The 17,023-nt window shown below is 38.5% G+C and overlaps 4 protein-coding genes across 7 annotated transcripts; 3 read left to right on the forward strand and 1 right to left on the reverse strand.

The window, feature by feature from the left end:
• Positions 1-1,285: 1,285 nt before the first annotated feature.
• LOC114518059 (prolyl 4-hydroxylase subunit alpha-1-like) lies at positions 1,286-4,619 on the forward strand. Of its 2 annotated transcripts, XM_028537968.1 has the most exons (12): positions 1,286-1,472; positions 1,653-1,679; positions 2,055-2,106; positions 2,240-2,382; positions 2,601-2,771; positions 2,864-2,934; positions 3,082-3,187; positions 3,401-3,454; positions 3,541-3,603; positions 3,702-3,770; positions 4,145-4,241; positions 4,387-4,619. In XM_028537968.1, exons 1-12 carry the CDS (start codon positions 1,302-1,304, stop codon positions 4,479-4,481), a joined length of 1,119 nt encoding a protein of 372 aa, XP_028393769.1. In that variant the 5' UTR covers positions 1,286-1,301; the 3' UTR covers positions 4,482-4,619. The 2 variants fall into 2 exon arrangements, with proteins under 2 accessions (XP_028393769.1, XP_028393770.1); XM_028537969.1 differs by lacking the exon at positions 1,653-1,679.
• A 67-nt stretch (positions 4,620-4,686) lies between these two features.
• LOC114518070 (eukaryotic translation initiation factor 5A-1-like) lies at positions 4,687-6,985 on the reverse strand. Of its 2 annotated transcripts, none has more exons than XM_028537983.1 (3): positions 6,909-6,985; positions 6,044-6,232; positions 4,687-5,574 (listed from the first exon to the last, which is right to left on the reverse strand). In XM_028537983.1, exons 2-3 carry the CDS (start codon positions 6,203-6,205, stop codon positions 5,266-5,268), a joined length of 471 nt encoding a protein of 156 aa, XP_028393784.1. In that variant the 5' UTR covers positions 6,206-6,232; positions 6,909-6,985; the 3' UTR covers positions 4,687-5,265. The 2 variants fall into 2 exon arrangements, with proteins under 2 accessions (XP_028393784.1, XP_028393785.1); XM_028537984.1 differs by having other exon boundaries at positions 6,044-6,228; positions 6,909-6,977.
• Positions 6,986-7,057: 72 nt separating this feature from the next.
• LOC114518067 (protein LZIC-like) lies at positions 7,058-9,108 on the forward strand. Of its 2 annotated transcripts, XM_028537979.1 has the most exons (7): positions 7,058-7,148; positions 7,476-7,589; positions 7,682-7,817; positions 7,963-8,061; positions 8,169-8,264; positions 8,548-8,629; positions 8,798-9,108. In XM_028537979.1, the coding sequence occupies exons 2-7, from the start codon at positions 7,489-7,491 to the stop codon at positions 8,854-8,856; spliced, it is 573 nt and encodes a 190-aa protein (XP_028393780.1). In that variant the 5' UTR covers positions 7,058-7,148; positions 7,476-7,488; the 3' UTR covers positions 8,857-9,108. The 2 variants fall into 2 exon arrangements, with proteins under 2 accessions (XP_028393780.1, XP_028393779.1); XM_028537978.1 differs by lacking the exon at positions 7,058-7,148 and having other exon boundaries at positions 7,330-7,589.
• Positions 9,109-9,520: 412 nt separating this feature from the next.
• On the forward strand, positions 9,521-16,959 carry LOC114518051 (calsyntenin-1-like). The gene is made up of 11 exons (XM_028537957.1): positions 9,521-9,688; positions 12,053-12,547; positions 12,814-13,040; positions 13,151-13,388; positions 13,697-13,987; positions 14,159-14,350; positions 14,465-14,631; positions 14,762-14,929; positions 15,115-15,747; positions 15,914-16,176; positions 16,445-16,959. The coding sequence occupies exons 1-11, from the start codon at positions 9,616-9,618 to the stop codon at positions 16,635-16,637; spliced, it is 2,940 nt and encodes a 979-aa protein (XP_028393758.1). The 5' UTR covers positions 9,521-9,615; the 3' UTR covers positions 16,638-16,959.
• Positions 16,960-17,023: the final 64 nt, after the last annotated feature.

The raw sequence follows: 17,023 nt of genomic DNA on the forward strand, positions 1-17,023 counted from the left end.
GGCAACTTGTCAAAATGTGAGTTAAGGCACGTATAATTCTAGATAACACAACACGATTCTTTCCATCTTAAACAGGTATCGAGGCAGGTTGTTTATTATAACAAAACAAAATCAGAACTTTTCATTGCCCTGTCAAAAGCGAAGCTTCATATTCACAGAGAAATCGAAACCAAAATATAGGCATTTATACAATTAAATAAGACGAAGTCAGTACAAAATAAACTATTCTTTCAATGGCGAACATTAACTTCCGGGAGAGAAAATTATTCTCGCTTTTTTCATCAACATTCGTAGCGCTATTGACCGTCATTTCGTTGTTACGACAGAGTTATATTATCGATGGCGAGGTTTTTACCGCGCTTAGCCAATGGGAAACGTTAATTCGAATGGAGACAAATTTCGTGAGACATTTGGAGGAGTTCATTGTGGATAAAGGCGATGATTTTCCAAGGATGATTGATCTGAAGACGTTCCTTCGCAAAGTAAAACCGTGGACTTTGGAAGCGGCGAAAGGCCACGAGAGATTCGTGTCACATCCAGTGAATGGTTTGTTGATGATAAAGAGATTCACTTCAGATTGGTTGGAAGTTGATGAGATCGTCAAAAACGATGACACTAAGTCAGGTAGGTCTTCACTGGCCTTGAATGGAATGAGTAAGCATAAGTATAAGTTAGCACATATGTGTCCATAGCATTGTCTTTATGACCAAGATGTTCACTTGCTTAATCAGGTTAAGCTAATCGCTCACGCGTAGCACAAGCATATCCTAGCTTTCCCACTTTCGTTTATCGTTTTGTTTCTCTTTACTCATCAGTTTTTCTTTTCTACTTATCATTCCACTTCTCGACTTTCAACGTAGCTAAACCAGAACTAAAAGTATCTGTATCCAAGCGAGCTTGTGATGCAATAGTGGAGAATGTTATGCTGTAATATAGTTGATGCCCAGCGCAAGAAGCACAAGTTCCTCCATTAGTAAAAAGTTCCACCTCCACTTACAGCCATTGCTTACAGCAGGCTGTGAAACGATTTAACCGGGTGGACAAGTTCAATAGTTCCGGCTTGTCAGCAAAGGCGAAACAAAAGTAAAAACTAGCTGAACATGCATGATGCATGTATTAAATCATTTGCAAACCATTTTTATAGAATTAAGCAAAAGTATCAACCTACACCTACCTCTTTTTCCACAATATGAAGACCTAGTTGGTGCTGTCGAAGGTATTTTTCGCTTGCAAGAAATTTATCATCTTCGACCACAAGACTTTGCCGAAGGAAATTTTCCTCAAACTATCCACACGCAAAGATGGAGACAGAGGATTGTTTCCAGGTCGGATTAATCGCTTATCACGACAAAGACTACTCCAGAGCCAAGGAATGGATGATCGAAGGACTGAGAAAATTCCAACCGACAATCTACAGTAGTTACCTCACGAAGACAGTGCTGAAGGAGTTTATTGCCTGGTGTGAATATGAGGTGAGTGAGAATATGGATAAGTTCTTCTCCGGCCGCGGTGAAGCTGAGTCTGATGAAAATTTTCAGGAAGATCATGTTTTTCGGCTGTCCCCAAAGAGGTTCAGGCGTCGAGCACAGTTTTCTGACATCGCCTCGCTTGAATCTCTTTACTTTAATCTATCATCTATTTTAATCACCTAGACATCTCAAAGATTCAACTCCACTAAGGTAAATATATATTCCCCAATCTACGTCGAACGCGGTCTGTCAGTTTAACTATAATCCAGGAGATACATCGGAAAGTTATGACGTGCCGATATAAAGCCCAAGTGACCTGCAAACCTTCCTAACACGGCCCGGCTTTTGATAATCGGCTTTTGTTACCACTAAAACACAAACCACGTTCGAATAGCCTTTTATCAGTAAACCTGGCATCTTGAACAATGTCAGGTCCCAAAAACGCCCGCCAACTGCCAACACTAAAGAAAATCATATATTTGAAAGACCACTGATCGCACAGCATTATGCTCAAAAAAGGAGAATGTAATTACATGCAGTAAAAAGATCACTGCGTGTTATTGAAAAAGTTCTTCATTTCTCTAGACTGGTTTTGCTTATAAAGCATTGTCAATCACAAATGAAATACTAGAAAAAGGTTTGTATATATTTGCCTTTTGGTCCCTGGTCGATTCCGTCAGATTACAGCCAGATTGATTATATCGCCATCATCGTTATTGTTAGTGCCACTGAACATTTCAATATCGAGAGCAATAATATTCGTTTTTTAGAACCAGACAACAAGAACGCGAAAGAAAACAAAGCATTCTTCCAACTTGTAATTGAAAAACACGAAGTTAAACAAGCACAAACGAAGAAAAGACCTCCTTACATGGATATTTACAGCAGTCTTTGCCGTGGGCAAACTAATAAGGTTGAGAACTGTTCACTGTGACTGTGTTCACTGTCCACCGCCCCTCATGGGGTTGGGGGCAGGTGGAGCAATTTGCTCAAACCTTTAGGCATGTGTGTTGTGGGAGGGGGGTAATAAAGGTTGATATTGTGACACATTATATAGATAAGCTGCGCTCGTGGTCCGTGGGTAGTGACCTGCCCTTCTCTTAAAGAACCGATTCGATTCTTTTTATTTAGACAGCAGAAGAACTCGCATTGTTGACATGCTATTATGACAGAAGCACGCCAAAACTTTTCATAAAACCAGCCAAAATCGAGGTTCTCAATTTAAAACCAAGGATTGTTAAATATTCTAATATAATCACTGATGAGGAAATCAAAGTGGTGAAGACGCTAGCTACACCAAGGGTAAGTGTGGTTGAATGCAGATATAAATAGGATAATGATTACTACCAATGCCATCAGACAGGATCGAAACATATTTTGTGTTTTATTAATAGTTGCGACGAGCGACGATCAATAACTTAGCGACAGGCAAATTGGAGTTTGCCAAATATAGAGTAAGCAAAACGTATGTTACTGCATACATTATGTTTCTTTTGCTGGTATTTGGTGGTATAGGAACGGTTGAATGTTAATCAGTGCGTGTTAACGGATCCAATAGTACATATATATAGCTTAGTCAAGTTATTAAATGCTTGTGTTTTCCGGCTGTCAGAGGTTGGTTGGAAGATTACGAAAATGAAGTGGTAGATCGCATCAGCAAAAGAATTTCCAGTTTGACTGGTTTATCTACGATTCTTGAATCAGCTGAAGCAATGCAGGTCACATAATCGTTTATCGTCGTTTCGTAAATAATCCTTTTACTGTACTCGTATATAGAATAGATATAACATAACTCTCCCGATTTCTTCCCATGCATGCAGCAACGAATGTTTGACGTATTTCACTATTTGCTACCTTGAGCTCTGATGCTCGACAACTTAATCTATTCTTAGCGAACCAGAATTAAAGAACCAGATAATGTCTATTTTCAGGTTGCAAACTATGGTATAGGAGGTCACTATGAACCACACTGGGATCATGCTATAGTAAGTTACTGATTCATTTTCAGTCAACATGCTATTTTTTAATGTATTGAACAACATCAGTCGTTTAATGACACTCATATTTTTAGAATCCCAAAGCATCAATTTTAAGAATACACAAAGGAAACCGCCTCGCTACGTTCCTCATTTATGTGGGTATTGGACGAGCGTGCATTTGATATTAAACAAAGCTCAATTTCAATTCTGTTTTTAGTGCGGTTTGTATGCGATGTTAAATCTATTTGTTTAGATGTCTGATGTTGAATCAGGTGGATACACAGTTTTTATGAGAGCAAACGCAATAGTGAAACCATCCAAGGTACATGCATTATGTAATAGTCAATCTAAAACTTCAACTAACAATTAGTACTGAGAGCAATTTCTCTGCTATCTGGGTGCATGAGGTAAACGCTTGCGTATGGTGATGCAGTGTTCTGGTACAACGAATCAAGTAGTTTTAAGAAGAAATTCAACGTAAAAACAACTCAACAGTTTGGGAAATAACCTAAGTACAACCTCATTGAATCGCATCAGCTAATAATCACCCGCATACGCGTACACGCCTCATTCATTTTGAGCGAGGAAATGATTTAGGACAAAGTTACCCGACTCACGAGAGAATAACTCCATAAATTGTTGAATGAGCGTCATTTAGTGAAATGCTCAAACTGTATGTTCATGAAACTTTCCCAGGGTGATGCAGTGTTCTGGTACAACCTCCGCAGGTCGGGGGCAGGAGACTCGTCTACAAGGCACGCAGCTTGCCCTGTCATCGTTGGATCCAAATGGGGTAAGGTAACAGAATAAAGACGTATTAAAACGGGTCGGTAACGTACGCACGAATTGTGTGCGTCACGGACCACAGTGAGATTGGACAGAAATGCTCCAAGGGCAGGTTGTTCGGTTAGCTTAACCGGCATTTCATTTTTTAATAGTTTCCAACAAGTGGATTCACTCACATGGACAGGAATTTCGGCGACCTTGCGGCCTTCAGAACGACGGTCTTGCCTGGGAAACAACAGTTTATTAACAAATTCAATTTATGCTCACTTGCTTTGCTTGCACAAAACAGTCGTTGTTGACAAACGGCTTGCCAAAATTAGCATTACGCCAATAGCTTAATTTTCTAACGTCATTTTGTAAAGAGAAGATAGAATAAATATAATTTCAGTTGCTATGTCGGACTATTTATATTACCCAAAGAAAAATGGAAAAAACTACTATAAAACTACTGGTTCACGAAAGACACTTTATTCAATTCAATCAATTGCATTCCCTTGGAGCAGTTGGACAAATCTAACAATTTATTTGCAAACAACTGCAAAACAATGTCTACATTTTCTAGTACAGCGATTTTCAAACCAGAGAAAATATATCAGAGAGCAGTATCGCCAGTAGAGCTACATTTATATTATGGTTTACCTCACTTACATAATCGTTTTCAAAATGCCTGTGCATTTGCCCCAGAGATTATTTCCTAAACTGGTAAATACACACTATCCCTAACATACAATTTAATAATAATGCAGTTACATTAAGTTAGTATTAGGTAATAAAAAACTTTCTTTCTTTGGTATTAGCACTCCATAATACAACCAACCCACTAGTTTGAAAACATCACTTTCAATCCAGACACTTCAACTAACTTGGCAAGTGCACAGGCATTTTTTTTATGAAATGATCCAAAGAAAGAATATTATCATAAAACAAAATAAAGTCATCCATCTCAAAACATAAAATTGAACGCAAAATGATCAAAAGTCAAAATAGTTTTTTAATTCCTCATTCGAGAGAAAAACCCAACATTCAAATGGTTAGTTGCTCTTATTAGCTGAGGCCTTCAAAGCAATTATCTGTTCCTCTCCAACAGCCTTAAGAACTGTGCACATGAACTCCTCCCCATTATCAAACTTCATTTGTATTTCCTTTCCTAAATCTGAATCAGGAACTTTGAGGTCTTCTCTCACATCTCCAGCATCATCCATCAAATGAGCAAAGCCCTCCTCAATATTGACCAATTGGAAATCTTTGCGGCTGACATTTGGCACATTCATATTATGAGTGGATGGACAGATATCTTCATACTTGCGGTTAGTGAAAATGTCAAGGCCGACCAAGTGTACCTGGGTGAGAACTGGTGCTCAAATCATGAAGGAAATTGTTGTTTTTTTGGCCAAATTTATAAAAATATAGAATGAAATACTAGATAATTTTTATTAGAATTTTGCACAAAAATATAAATGAGGAATTTCTGGTATTTTTTTTGAAAAAATAACTTGAACTCATATACAAGATAAGTTTAAAAAGTCAGAATTCAAATCACACCACAGTAAAAATAGAGGGGCTGAATTCACCAAACCCTTAGCTGCTAATGCACACTATCAACAGGTCAGAGCCATAAGTCGGGCATATTTATGAGCGGACAGGCAAAAATATTATAATATATATAAAAATAACTTTAAAAGATAATAACAAAAGTTTCTTTTTCAGGAACAAGCAACAATTGAGTGCATCTCTGAGTTTTTAGAGAACTTCAATATTTCTGGAGGAGCAGGAAAAGTCACTTAGGGTTAAACTGAAAAAATTTCATACCTTTGCATGTCCATGTTTTCCAGTTTTGGATGTTGACATCTCAACAATTTTGCAGGGACGTTCTTTAATCATGACATGGCCATTCTTACGGAGAGAGGAGCACTGTGCAGGGTAGGTGTCTGAGGCACCTGAGCTTCCACCTTCAAAATCCTCGTCAGCCATAATGAAAGATCGCACCAAAATTTCTAACAATGGAAAAGTATAGTCCCTGCATAAATCACATAAATCCCAATAGGAAAGACTTTGGTTGACTATTTTTACTCATGCACTGAATATTCAACTATCCAGTTTTGATCAGAGATCAGTATTATTTGTACTAAACTAAACCCCACCCGTTTTTTAAGGCTATTTGGTACGAACTCTACAAAAACCTCTCCGGATCATAAACGAAAATAACACTTTTCCCCAATTTTTTATTCCGGGCGATCGATGGATTTACATACGCATTTTACGACCGATATCAACTCATCTCTTGACCATCACGCAAACGAAATGATCATTTTACCCAAATCAAGAAACCCGATTGCAATAAATCATTTACACCGCACTAAAATTCTCTGCTAATCTGGCACATTCCTGCAACTAACTTAAATTAATGAAAAGCGATTGTTTCATCTTCAATTTGTACCCATAATTATGTACGAAAGTAACGAAAACAATCCGAATTTGATGTAACATTCAAAGACACACGCTTATTCTACAATCACATATGGAAATTGGGTTTTACAATTCTTATAGGAAGACTTTGATGCCTTATCGCACTCATTTAAACTTTCCAGGTTAATATTGACTCAATTATCGAAGTCTATTGCGGAGATCGGGTCCCCAATAGCCTAAAATTTGAGAGGATATTTCAATTTCTTACCTTTTATCTTGAAAAAATTGCGATTCTTTACGCAACGTGGGAAAGGAAGGCCACGAGATGCGGATCGGGCAAATCAGGCACGTGGAAAACTCGGGCCGGTTCGTTCGGAATACGTCGGAAATCGACGGTAGGAATCGAACAGTCGAACACAATTATTATGTAAATAAAGTACGTATAAAGTATACATATTATATATATTCGTAAACAAAATTTAGAATTTGATAAGAGGCATTTTAAGAGGTAAGGAGAGCCTTGATTCGTTATTATATTCTATCATATATATGGTGGAGTATTTTCTGACCTTCACCTGCAAAAATATGTATCGAAATCTGTGAACAGTATTTTCATAATAGAAAGTCCTCATTGTCGATACAATCAATATAATTTGCTATTATCATTCTTACTATTATCCATATTTGGCATCATCATGATAACACTGCTATATCTGCGAGCTACCATCATCATCAATATCTGTAATTGCCATCATTACCAATATTATCATCATCTAAAGACATGCTTCAAAAAAGCATCACCACCATTGTACAGCATTCCTGTATCTTATCTAAGAGTTGATCCAATAATGGCTTCAAGAGGAAAGTCCGAGACTGAGAAACTTAAGAAGAATCTTGAAGAACAACTTGATAGGTTGATGGTACAGTTGTCAGACTTAGAAGAATGTAGGTGTGTGTCAACATGGACTGAATAAAGAACTACCTGTGGTGTATATTTTGTTGATTGGTTTTGTGTTATCATTATCTTCATTTGATCAACAGAGATGATTTAGATCCAGATGAATATGAAGAGACGAAGAGAGAGACCGTAGATCAACTAAAGGAATTCAAAGAATCTCTTGTAAAGTTTGCTGCAGGAGATATGACCTTGATTGATGAAATTAGTGCCATGCAACTGGTAAAGCTTTTTTTTACCAATTGGAGAAATATCAGTCTGCATATATGAGAGCAATGAAAACATTTTTTAACTAATTGTATCCATCAACAACTTCTACACATGACCCTCTTGAATCAGACGAAAAACAAGTTAATTATTGCCATAGGCCCTGCAAGCAGCAATAAGCGATGCATTCAAAACTCCTGAAGTGATCCGAATGTTTGCTAAAAAACAACCAGGCCAACTCAGGAACAGATTGGCTGAGGTATATTAATCAATTGATTAATGTGTGTGATATTATACTATCATGATGAGTATTAACTGTGGTATTAGTCATGCTCATGTACATATCTTCTTCGCTTATTCTCGTAGTTACAAAGAGATGTCAAAACTGGTCACATTAGTGAAGATGTTTACACCCAACAAGCAGTCGAAATGCTCACAGCTTTAAAAAAGTTAGGAGAAACTGTAGGTGGACAGGATTTTTTAACAATCTCGAATTTCATAGCGATTACACCAGTCGCATTCTGGACTATGAACGATCGCACGCTGCAGATATAATGTATCATATAGAACTTTTGAAAACCATTGCCTTGGATCTTGGTACATTATTTTATCCGATTACTAGCGTCGCGTGAAAAAATACTTTCCAGGCCACCGTCAAGCGAGTGAAACAACTGTATATTATGTATAAGCATCTTTTAAATTGTCGGAGTCAACTTCTTTTTCTCTTATCAATCTTTATGTATAGCTGAAACCTGGAGAGGTTGAATTCTTGGCGAAAAATTCAAGCGCTGCTCTCAGTGAATTTGAACGAATATCAGAATCGATGGGTAAGTTAAGCTAAAAAACCGTTTTCAAATGATTTGCACCTCGCTGATTTTAGTGATATGATACTCTGGTGATTCTGTCTTTCAACGATCTATGACAACTTGCGTAGAAATTTTCATAGAACCGTATATGCACTGTAACTTTCATAACCTCTCACAATTTTTTTTAAGGTACTGGTGAAAAGTTACTGGCAGTCGCTGGATCTCAGGTGGAAAAAGCTCAAAGATAATTCGGTCTTTTCGCTACTAATTTTTAGACTTGATTTTGTGAGAACATTGAATTGCCTATGAACTAATGGTGCTTGTACAGAATTTGATAAATGTTGACTGGGACTGGGGAAATGTTTAAGGGCTATACTGTAGGTTTTTCGCTAGCCTCGGACAGACACTTAGCTTTAGTAGGATAGGTTCAAAGCGAAGAAACACAGGCTCTAGTGAATAGTGATGTATTAAATTTTTCAAATTAAACTTTTCCAAAATTGTCTTGAGCATTTTAATGGTTCCGACTGACATTTATCATTCTTTTCCTGTCCGAATAATTGTCATGCATATCTTGGTAATACAAGATCAAGATGTCGTTATGTGTGGTGTTTTCCTCTGTATTGGGTGAAGAACTGTGGCTGTGCCATATATGTAAAGAATATACCCTCTGCCTCATCATCGCAACCAAGAGTAGTTAGTAACGTTTTCCGGAAGTCTACTGGCTATTTTTACACAACAACTCTACCTCCTTAGTCAACTAATACAGCGAAAGTTGCGAAAGCGGTAATTGCTCTTAGGGCCCTTTCAAATTGGCAAATAGCATCGAAAGGAACCCGACGAGGTGGGGTAACACGTGATAGCAATTATGCTAATTTTCACCTCACCTTAGTTAAATATTCACCCGAGTGAAATATCAAGTTATTAGTATGCGCCTTCGAGGGGGTTAGCGTAACAAAGTCTACTGTCAACACGGACACAGAATTTATAACTTAAAAGACCGTAAAACTATGGGAATTCCAAAGATTTCAAACCTATTCCTTGCCTTTTGTTTAGCAGTTGCTTCTGGGAACAATTTACAAGGTAGATATTGATCATAACTTCTTTAAAGCGCTCACAAATTTGACATATTTTGCCAACAAATATGCAAGTATGGCGCCGTCTTTGTAACCTGATTGCAACAATCGAACCGAATTCGGTTCAAAATGTAGCAATTTCCTCCTTCTTTTATTTGTTTCAAACGAATCTAGACTTTCTTTCAAACAAAATGTTTTCAACAATATCATCATCTTTGTCCCTTTTCCTTGTGTATTGAATTACATATTGGAAACAGTTCTGTCCCGAATTGTATGAAATGCTCAATGGTTCTCAACCTATTTGCGTGTAAGGATTAAAAGAAATATGCCCCTTCATCTTCTGTATCCCTCTTGTTTGAGGTCTACAAGTATATAAAGCATCGCAAAACAATGCTTTTGTAGTTGATGTGGTTTATTGTTTTGTGATGGACTTAGAATAGCTTGATAAACTGTGTTTAAAACATCGCGTGTTCGCAGATATGAGGGCATTCAAATTCCGAAGTTAAGGGTTTTTTCCGAAGAAGAAACTAGACGATACAAAACGATGTAGCCTTTTATATCTTTTGATATTTTAGAATTTCTACTCGGAAATCATTCGAATTTAATATTAACTTGCTAAGACTGGTTAGTTAATAATTTATTGTCAATAGCATGTTCCTGTTACTAACATCAAGGGAAACAAGCTCAGCCGAGCCCAATGGGGTGGTTTTAAACCTTCTCATTTTCGTTAATTTTTTACATCTAATGAATCAAGGTAGTCTTGAGCAATATATTATGATACTATTGTAAACTTTACTTTAAGATTTTTTTGTATATTAGGCTGATCAATACAGCGGTAATGTTCTTGTGCATGATTGACCACGAAAAGTATAATAATGTTTTGCATCATAGTTTATTTTTGTAACAAGAAACAGGACAAAACTATCCGTGTAATCGATTGTTTAAAACTGTGCAGGGATCTAACGTTTACTTTGCCCTTCCTACCACTTCAAAAGGACCTTAAAAGGGATTGCAAAACATGGTAAAGTAGCGTGCTGTATAAGCACACCTCTCCAATATTGTTGTTTTTTTTGGACACTCGAATATTGTCACAGAATGGCACTTTTTAAATAGAGATTGAAAAATTTCGAAACATGCCAAGTTGCAAAGTAACTAAAAGTTGAAATAAGACGTTATTTACTTGCAGTAGCGTGTCTTCATAATAATCTGCGTTAAATTGTGTTCATCGTACTTGTGGTTCAAAGTGTTTGTCAATTCAAGAGATAGCAATCCTAATTATACAGCGTCTCATTATTTTCACTTATAGAATCCATATTTTCATATAACTATAATCTCCGCATGGCAATTATCGCGAACCTAAATCTTATCGTGCGCACACAGGCGCTAAAATCGGCAGATCACATCAAGGGAGTGTTGTACCGTCTACCGATCGTTACCGATCGCTTTTCACAGATTTCTTACAAAATTTACCCAACAACAGTTAAAATTGACTTATTTGTTTGTTGTACATTAAGCGACCGACGATGAAGAATAGATAGATAAATCTGGCAGAGTAGATGCTTATAAGAATAGAAACGTGGCGTCACAGGTTATACCCCCCTTTTACCAAGATTTGAAGGATACAAAGGGAGGATGTTGGATATTGCCAATTTCCTTTATGCCAGCGGATCTCTTGTCATTGCCCCGGAAATTCTTAAAATGGAAGATATTGTTCAAGTCCATCAATAAAAATTTACATGCAAAAGCCCGAAGAGGATTCGTCACAATGCTCCTGTCGAATATTTCTATAAGACTCTCTCTCTCAGACACCGGTGAAAAGCACTTTTCAATCCTGCATAGTGCACACCCACGTCCACACTTTTATGATTTGTCGGACCGATTTTGGCTTTTGCTGGACGCATGATGTCGCCATTCAGACGCTTACACGTATATTACAGACATTATTAACGTGCATTCGAATCGACCCGACAAATTCTAAGTGGAAAAAAATCAGCCAACGGCAATGACGTACACTGAACAGTGACGTATTGCAGCAGGTTTGACAATTAAAGCGAAACGAAAAGGAAGAAACAAACAAAAATCGTACATGAAAAAAGACAAAGATGTAATATAAAGACAACACAAACCAAATACATGAATATCCTGCCTGCAGAGTGTATCTTTATTAAACAATAGTGAAGTAATACACTGCGTGCATGGCATAACCTCAAACAACAATACAGCAAATCAAAATAGTGAGACCTAGAATATTATCAATATGCATGTGAACAAAAATCCGTCAATAAATGAAAATTTCTACAAAAGTCCCTATATTAGCAGAAAGTGATTTGGATTACTGCTGCATAAAAATGAACGCTGTTTGCTTTCCTAGATCGTTTGCCAAGCATGTTGAGGTTCGAGCATACGCGATTCACGTTCCAAATCAAAGAGAACCATGGCATTGGATTCACTAAAGGGATAGTGAAGGCTGTTGGCTGTGGGAATAAAGGAGTCAGTTACACCATACGAGATAATTCCCTCTTCACTATCCACCCTGAATCTGGCAAGATAGCCCTAGGAGGAAGACTCAACTATACAAGGAATACCCAACATACTTTCGTCGTTATAGCCAATGCGAATAACGGAAAATGCAAGAACCAAAAAGCTATAACCTGGGTTATTTTCAACGTGTTACAACACAATCAATATCGTCCCCATTTCAACGAGGAGAAATATTTTTGTCGTATCCAGGAGGAAACCGGTCATATTAAGATCTCCCCGCAAATTAGGGCGGCTGATATGGACCCGGGGCCTGCAGGAATGATTTCACAGGTGCAAGTGAGGGAAAGCGATGAACCTTTTGTTCTTGAACTCGAGCAAGCAACAGGTATGTTGTCAAAGAATAGTTGAACTAACTACACAACCGCTTTTCATGGTAAGATGGTTGTAGTTTGAAAACTGTAAGATTTGTTGCGATTTTATCAAAATGATTTGATGAAGAAAGTTTGAGATATTTCACAGTTTTGTCCTCTCTAGAATATCATGATCAACGTTGTACCGTATACTGCCTCTACCACTAATATATATGAAATCTGTGATCTTTACTAGCCAAAAAAGCATGTCACTTCAATAGAATCTCCATTTTATTTAAAGGCATCGTGACTGTGAAACCAGCACGAGGATACAAGTTTGATGCATCGCGTATGGCTGCGTACAAATTTTCATTGCAAGCCTGGGATAATGGTGCTCCGCCGAGGAATTCACCACCAATCAAGATCCACTGTCTAGTTGTGCCACAGAACAGACATTCTCCTGTGTTTAAGAAGAAAATGTACGTCGGTCGCGTGCAACAGGGCAAAGTGAGCTCGAATATTGTTCAGGTACTGAGCTATATAATTATATAAGATTTACTCCACCAGGGTGAAGTTATTTATCATGACGACTTGTGCATATCACCGGAGAAATTCATCCAATGGTCTGCCGTTTTTAGGTCAAAGCCAAAGACGGTGACACTTACAAAGACTTTGGCAATATTTGCGAATATTTCATTCGCACATCCGACATGCCTTTCAGCATCAACAACAAAGGTGTGATCAGTTTGCCAAAACCTTTGGGTAATGATGCTTCTGATACCTTTGTCTTCACCGTCATGGCCAAGGACTGTGGAGGACGCATCTCCGAGGAAGCTACCACAGTGAATGTTATCGTGGATAAGGACTGTACTCCAGGTTTGTTGCTGAAGTCAGATTATATATAGGTCATAAGTACATTGCGTCCATGATAATAAATAGTTTGGTTGACTGTGTTTACCTGTGGTTATGAACAAAAACGTTTGGCATTGATTTTTGTTGAAAGTGATGTTAGCATGTATCTATTTCCTTCCATAAAGACTCTTTTCAATTCCTCAAAATTAAACTCGATATAATCTGGGATTATTGGGACCATGAAAATTTTTCTAAACTGCAAGAAGCACTGGCTGAATGCCGACTGAAAGACAATACAACTTGTCAATCCAGCAAAATATTTTGTTCGCTAGGTTTCATGGAACTTGAGAACAAATCACCTGAACTGAATGGCTGTGATGGCATGGTCCGAATCACACCAAATATTCGCCTCAATATGTGCGGCGAGAGCCGACAGTACGCCAACTTCTCCGCGCGGGTTGAATTGGAGACCGCTCATGTCCTAAAAGGCTGCGACAGAGAAACGTACGAAGCATCGGGTATTTTCAAAATGTGCAACGTTAACAGGACTATGGATTTGTTGCCGGCAAATTATCGTGAGGAGACTTGGTTGGGGAGAACTATGAGAGACGACTTTGTTATAGGTTGGTATTTAAGTTGGGCGGGGTGGGGCATGGTGTGGGTTGGGTGTTGGGCGGGTGAGATGGTAATAAAGATGACCATAATGTTGGTAATGATGACACGAATGCTTATAGACTGATCAATTTTTGCTATATAAGTTGCTTGAAGTAGGGCGAACTTTTTTGTAATTTCAGGTGACAATGTTTATCGTTTCGACGATAAGACAGCCATTGATGTTCCGTCATTCCTCCTGCAGTACACAGGAAATGAAAACATGACAATAGCGACATGGATTTGGATGCCGAAGAAAGATCAACAGCAATATATACTCTCTGCTACGGACCCGCAGCGTCTGGACCGAAAACACTTTGCCCTGTACACTGAAGGTAACTAAGGCAGGGTGGTTACCATGCTGGATACTAAAAACCGATGGTTATTTGGGTGTTTAAGACCACTGGCTGTATTACAAAATGATGTGTGATTTTGCACTTTTCTCTCAGATGACAAACTTGTTTTCATACATCGTCAAGAATCCAGTGCTGGTTCTGAAGATATCTGTAAGTCTGTCTTCGTTTGGAAACCAGATATATTCAACACTCGCTGGCATCACGTGGTCGTCACGGTGAATGGATGTCAGACTGCAAAACTTTATGTCGATTCCAAACAAGTAAGAGAATGTAGTAATATTCAGTAGAAATAATAGGGAAGGTTAGGGACTGGAGTTTCAGTTGATTTCAACGATAACATGCTTAGAGTGGCATTAATATAGAATAATATTCGATCGATCTCAACTATAGGTTGCTCTCGAAAATGAGAAGGAGAACTGGCCGCTACATGGGACAAACATGGCAAAGCGTGTTACGGTTGGTGCTCGCTGGTTAGGGCGGGAACAAAGGTATGGCGACTACTTTGATGGATACCTTGGTGGATTGAGTGTGAACTTTGGGGAACAGATCGATGAACAGGTGAGGTTATACGGGGTAAAATGGACTGCTCTGTGTAACAGAGCTGGGTGTACAATTGTATTGCTGGGTAGCGAAAGAGACGATCAGATCCTAGTCATTGCAGTGTTTCAATGAAGGCGATATTGCCTGGTTGAATTGAGGAGATTGCCTGGTTCAAAATAGCTAAATCATTTGCACCATTCCAGGCTATCAACTGCGTTTACGAATGCAAAGAACAGATTAAGATCGACAGTCCAGCGCCGAGCGGTTTCGAGGTCACACAAAAGAGTCAAAAAGTTATTGAAATCAATGGCCGGGGAACACCGGAAAACTTCGAAAACATTCTTCGAAATCTAGTCTACGTTAACACCCGACGCTCTCCGACCAGTGGCCGTAGACCATTGCAGATCAAAACTACGATAAACAATCAACCGCTGCCCATGCTTAATCTGGATGTTCTCGTCTCGGATAACGAGAAAAGAGCTTTGAAGTTATCTGGAGGCGGCCGGAAAGTAATAGATCTGAAAGACTTACAGAAGTATGGAATTCTCATCGCTAAGAAGTTAACGATCACTGCCGACAAATGCTCGAAGTATGTCGATTCTGCTCGAGTAGAAGTCGATCCACCTTTGAGCAGTGATGAGGCCTTGGTTAATCCTGGACCCCTCGTGGATCTTCTGAATCTTTGGAAGGACAGTCTTCCCGATGGGAAAGGTTTGATCATCAGGGGACTTGCAACGTTAGAAGAGTACAACATGGTACTTCGAGAGATGGTGTTTGTACACTTGGGCTTAGAAGACCTTCGAAATCCATCAACAGTGGTTCGTCATAAATTCAAGGTATCGTGTGTTTTCGCTTTTCAAATGGAATAGCTAACTTCAAACATTGATAAAAAATGTATAGAATAAAAGAACGGTTTGGCTAAACAGATAAACTGATAAAGCTTTGGCAATTGCGTTCCATGCTTTCCATATTCCTTTGTCTGAAAAAATTTCAAATTTCCAGATAACGATATCTAACCTCAAGAACCGCTTCGTCAGCAACGTCCTGCAAACAGAATTGACCACGGACAAGACAACTCCACAATTCGACATGCAAGCTTTGGGTCGGCAAGAGCAGGAAGCATTACCAGGAGCAGTTGAGGTGGACAAAGAACAGCATGAAACACACGAACAGAGAAATTCATTTGGCGTGATGATAGGTGTCATCGTCGCTGCTTCCTGCGTCTTCGTCTTCATCGTTCTCGTTGTGGCTGTCCGCATGCACAGGTAAATAAGTTATAGGAAAACCTCGTTAGCTCGAAGGCGAAGCGGGAGACAACGAGAGAGGGATATTCCTTGCTTTTAATATGTTTGTCATAAACAGGCAGGCATTCATTACGGTCCACATAATCGTCATCATTTACCATCATTCTTCACAATATCTTCATCTTTTTCATAATGATGAAATTATGAAGTTATCATCGTAGCACTCCCCAGATATTTTCATACATAAAGTGACGATGGCTCAGCCAAGAAGCATATTTTTACTTTTCAGCTCAAGAAATGTCTACGTAGATGTTTCACAGAAGGAAGACGAAACTGCTCCTGAAGGCGAGAGCTGTGAACAGGAGAAGATGAACGTTACGATGAATCCTCTGGAGAAATTCGACACCGTAGAGGATGAAGCAGGATCTCAAGGGGCAACCAACCAAAAGACCTTGGAATGGGATGATGCTTACATCGCCTAGTGTACCATATTACCCACCATCTACTCATGGTCTCCCTTGTATGTCCACTTGGAAGTTTTCGAACCTAAACTAGCTTAGTATATACGCGTATAAATAACGCGAAATAAATGTAGACTTTTTTAACAAGCACAGCACTGTAGCAGTGTATAACAGTATAGCCATTTTTGCACATGTTGGTATATTACATTCATAGTTGATCAGTAATAATGGTGAAGCTTTTACCCTAGATGTAAAAAATATTCTTAAAAAGTAAAGGAGAAAATTAGCAACACCTATGTAAACATTTTTTGTACTGAATAAGAAAGAATTTGAGTGAATTCGAGTAATGTTAGTGTTTTGTCATTTTTTAATGATCAAAGATTGAGGTTATGTTCAAATTGTTACAT

Source organism: Dendronephthya gigantea, unplaced genomic scaffold (genome assembly GCF_004324835.1).
Source record: "Dendronephthya gigantea isolate DGI-Jeju-01 unplaced genomic scaffold, DenGig_1.0 000010F, whole genome shotgun sequence".
In the NCBI taxonomy this organism is placed as follows: Eukaryota; Metazoa; Cnidaria; class Anthozoa; order Malacalcyonacea; family Nephtheidae; genus Dendronephthya; species Dendronephthya gigantea.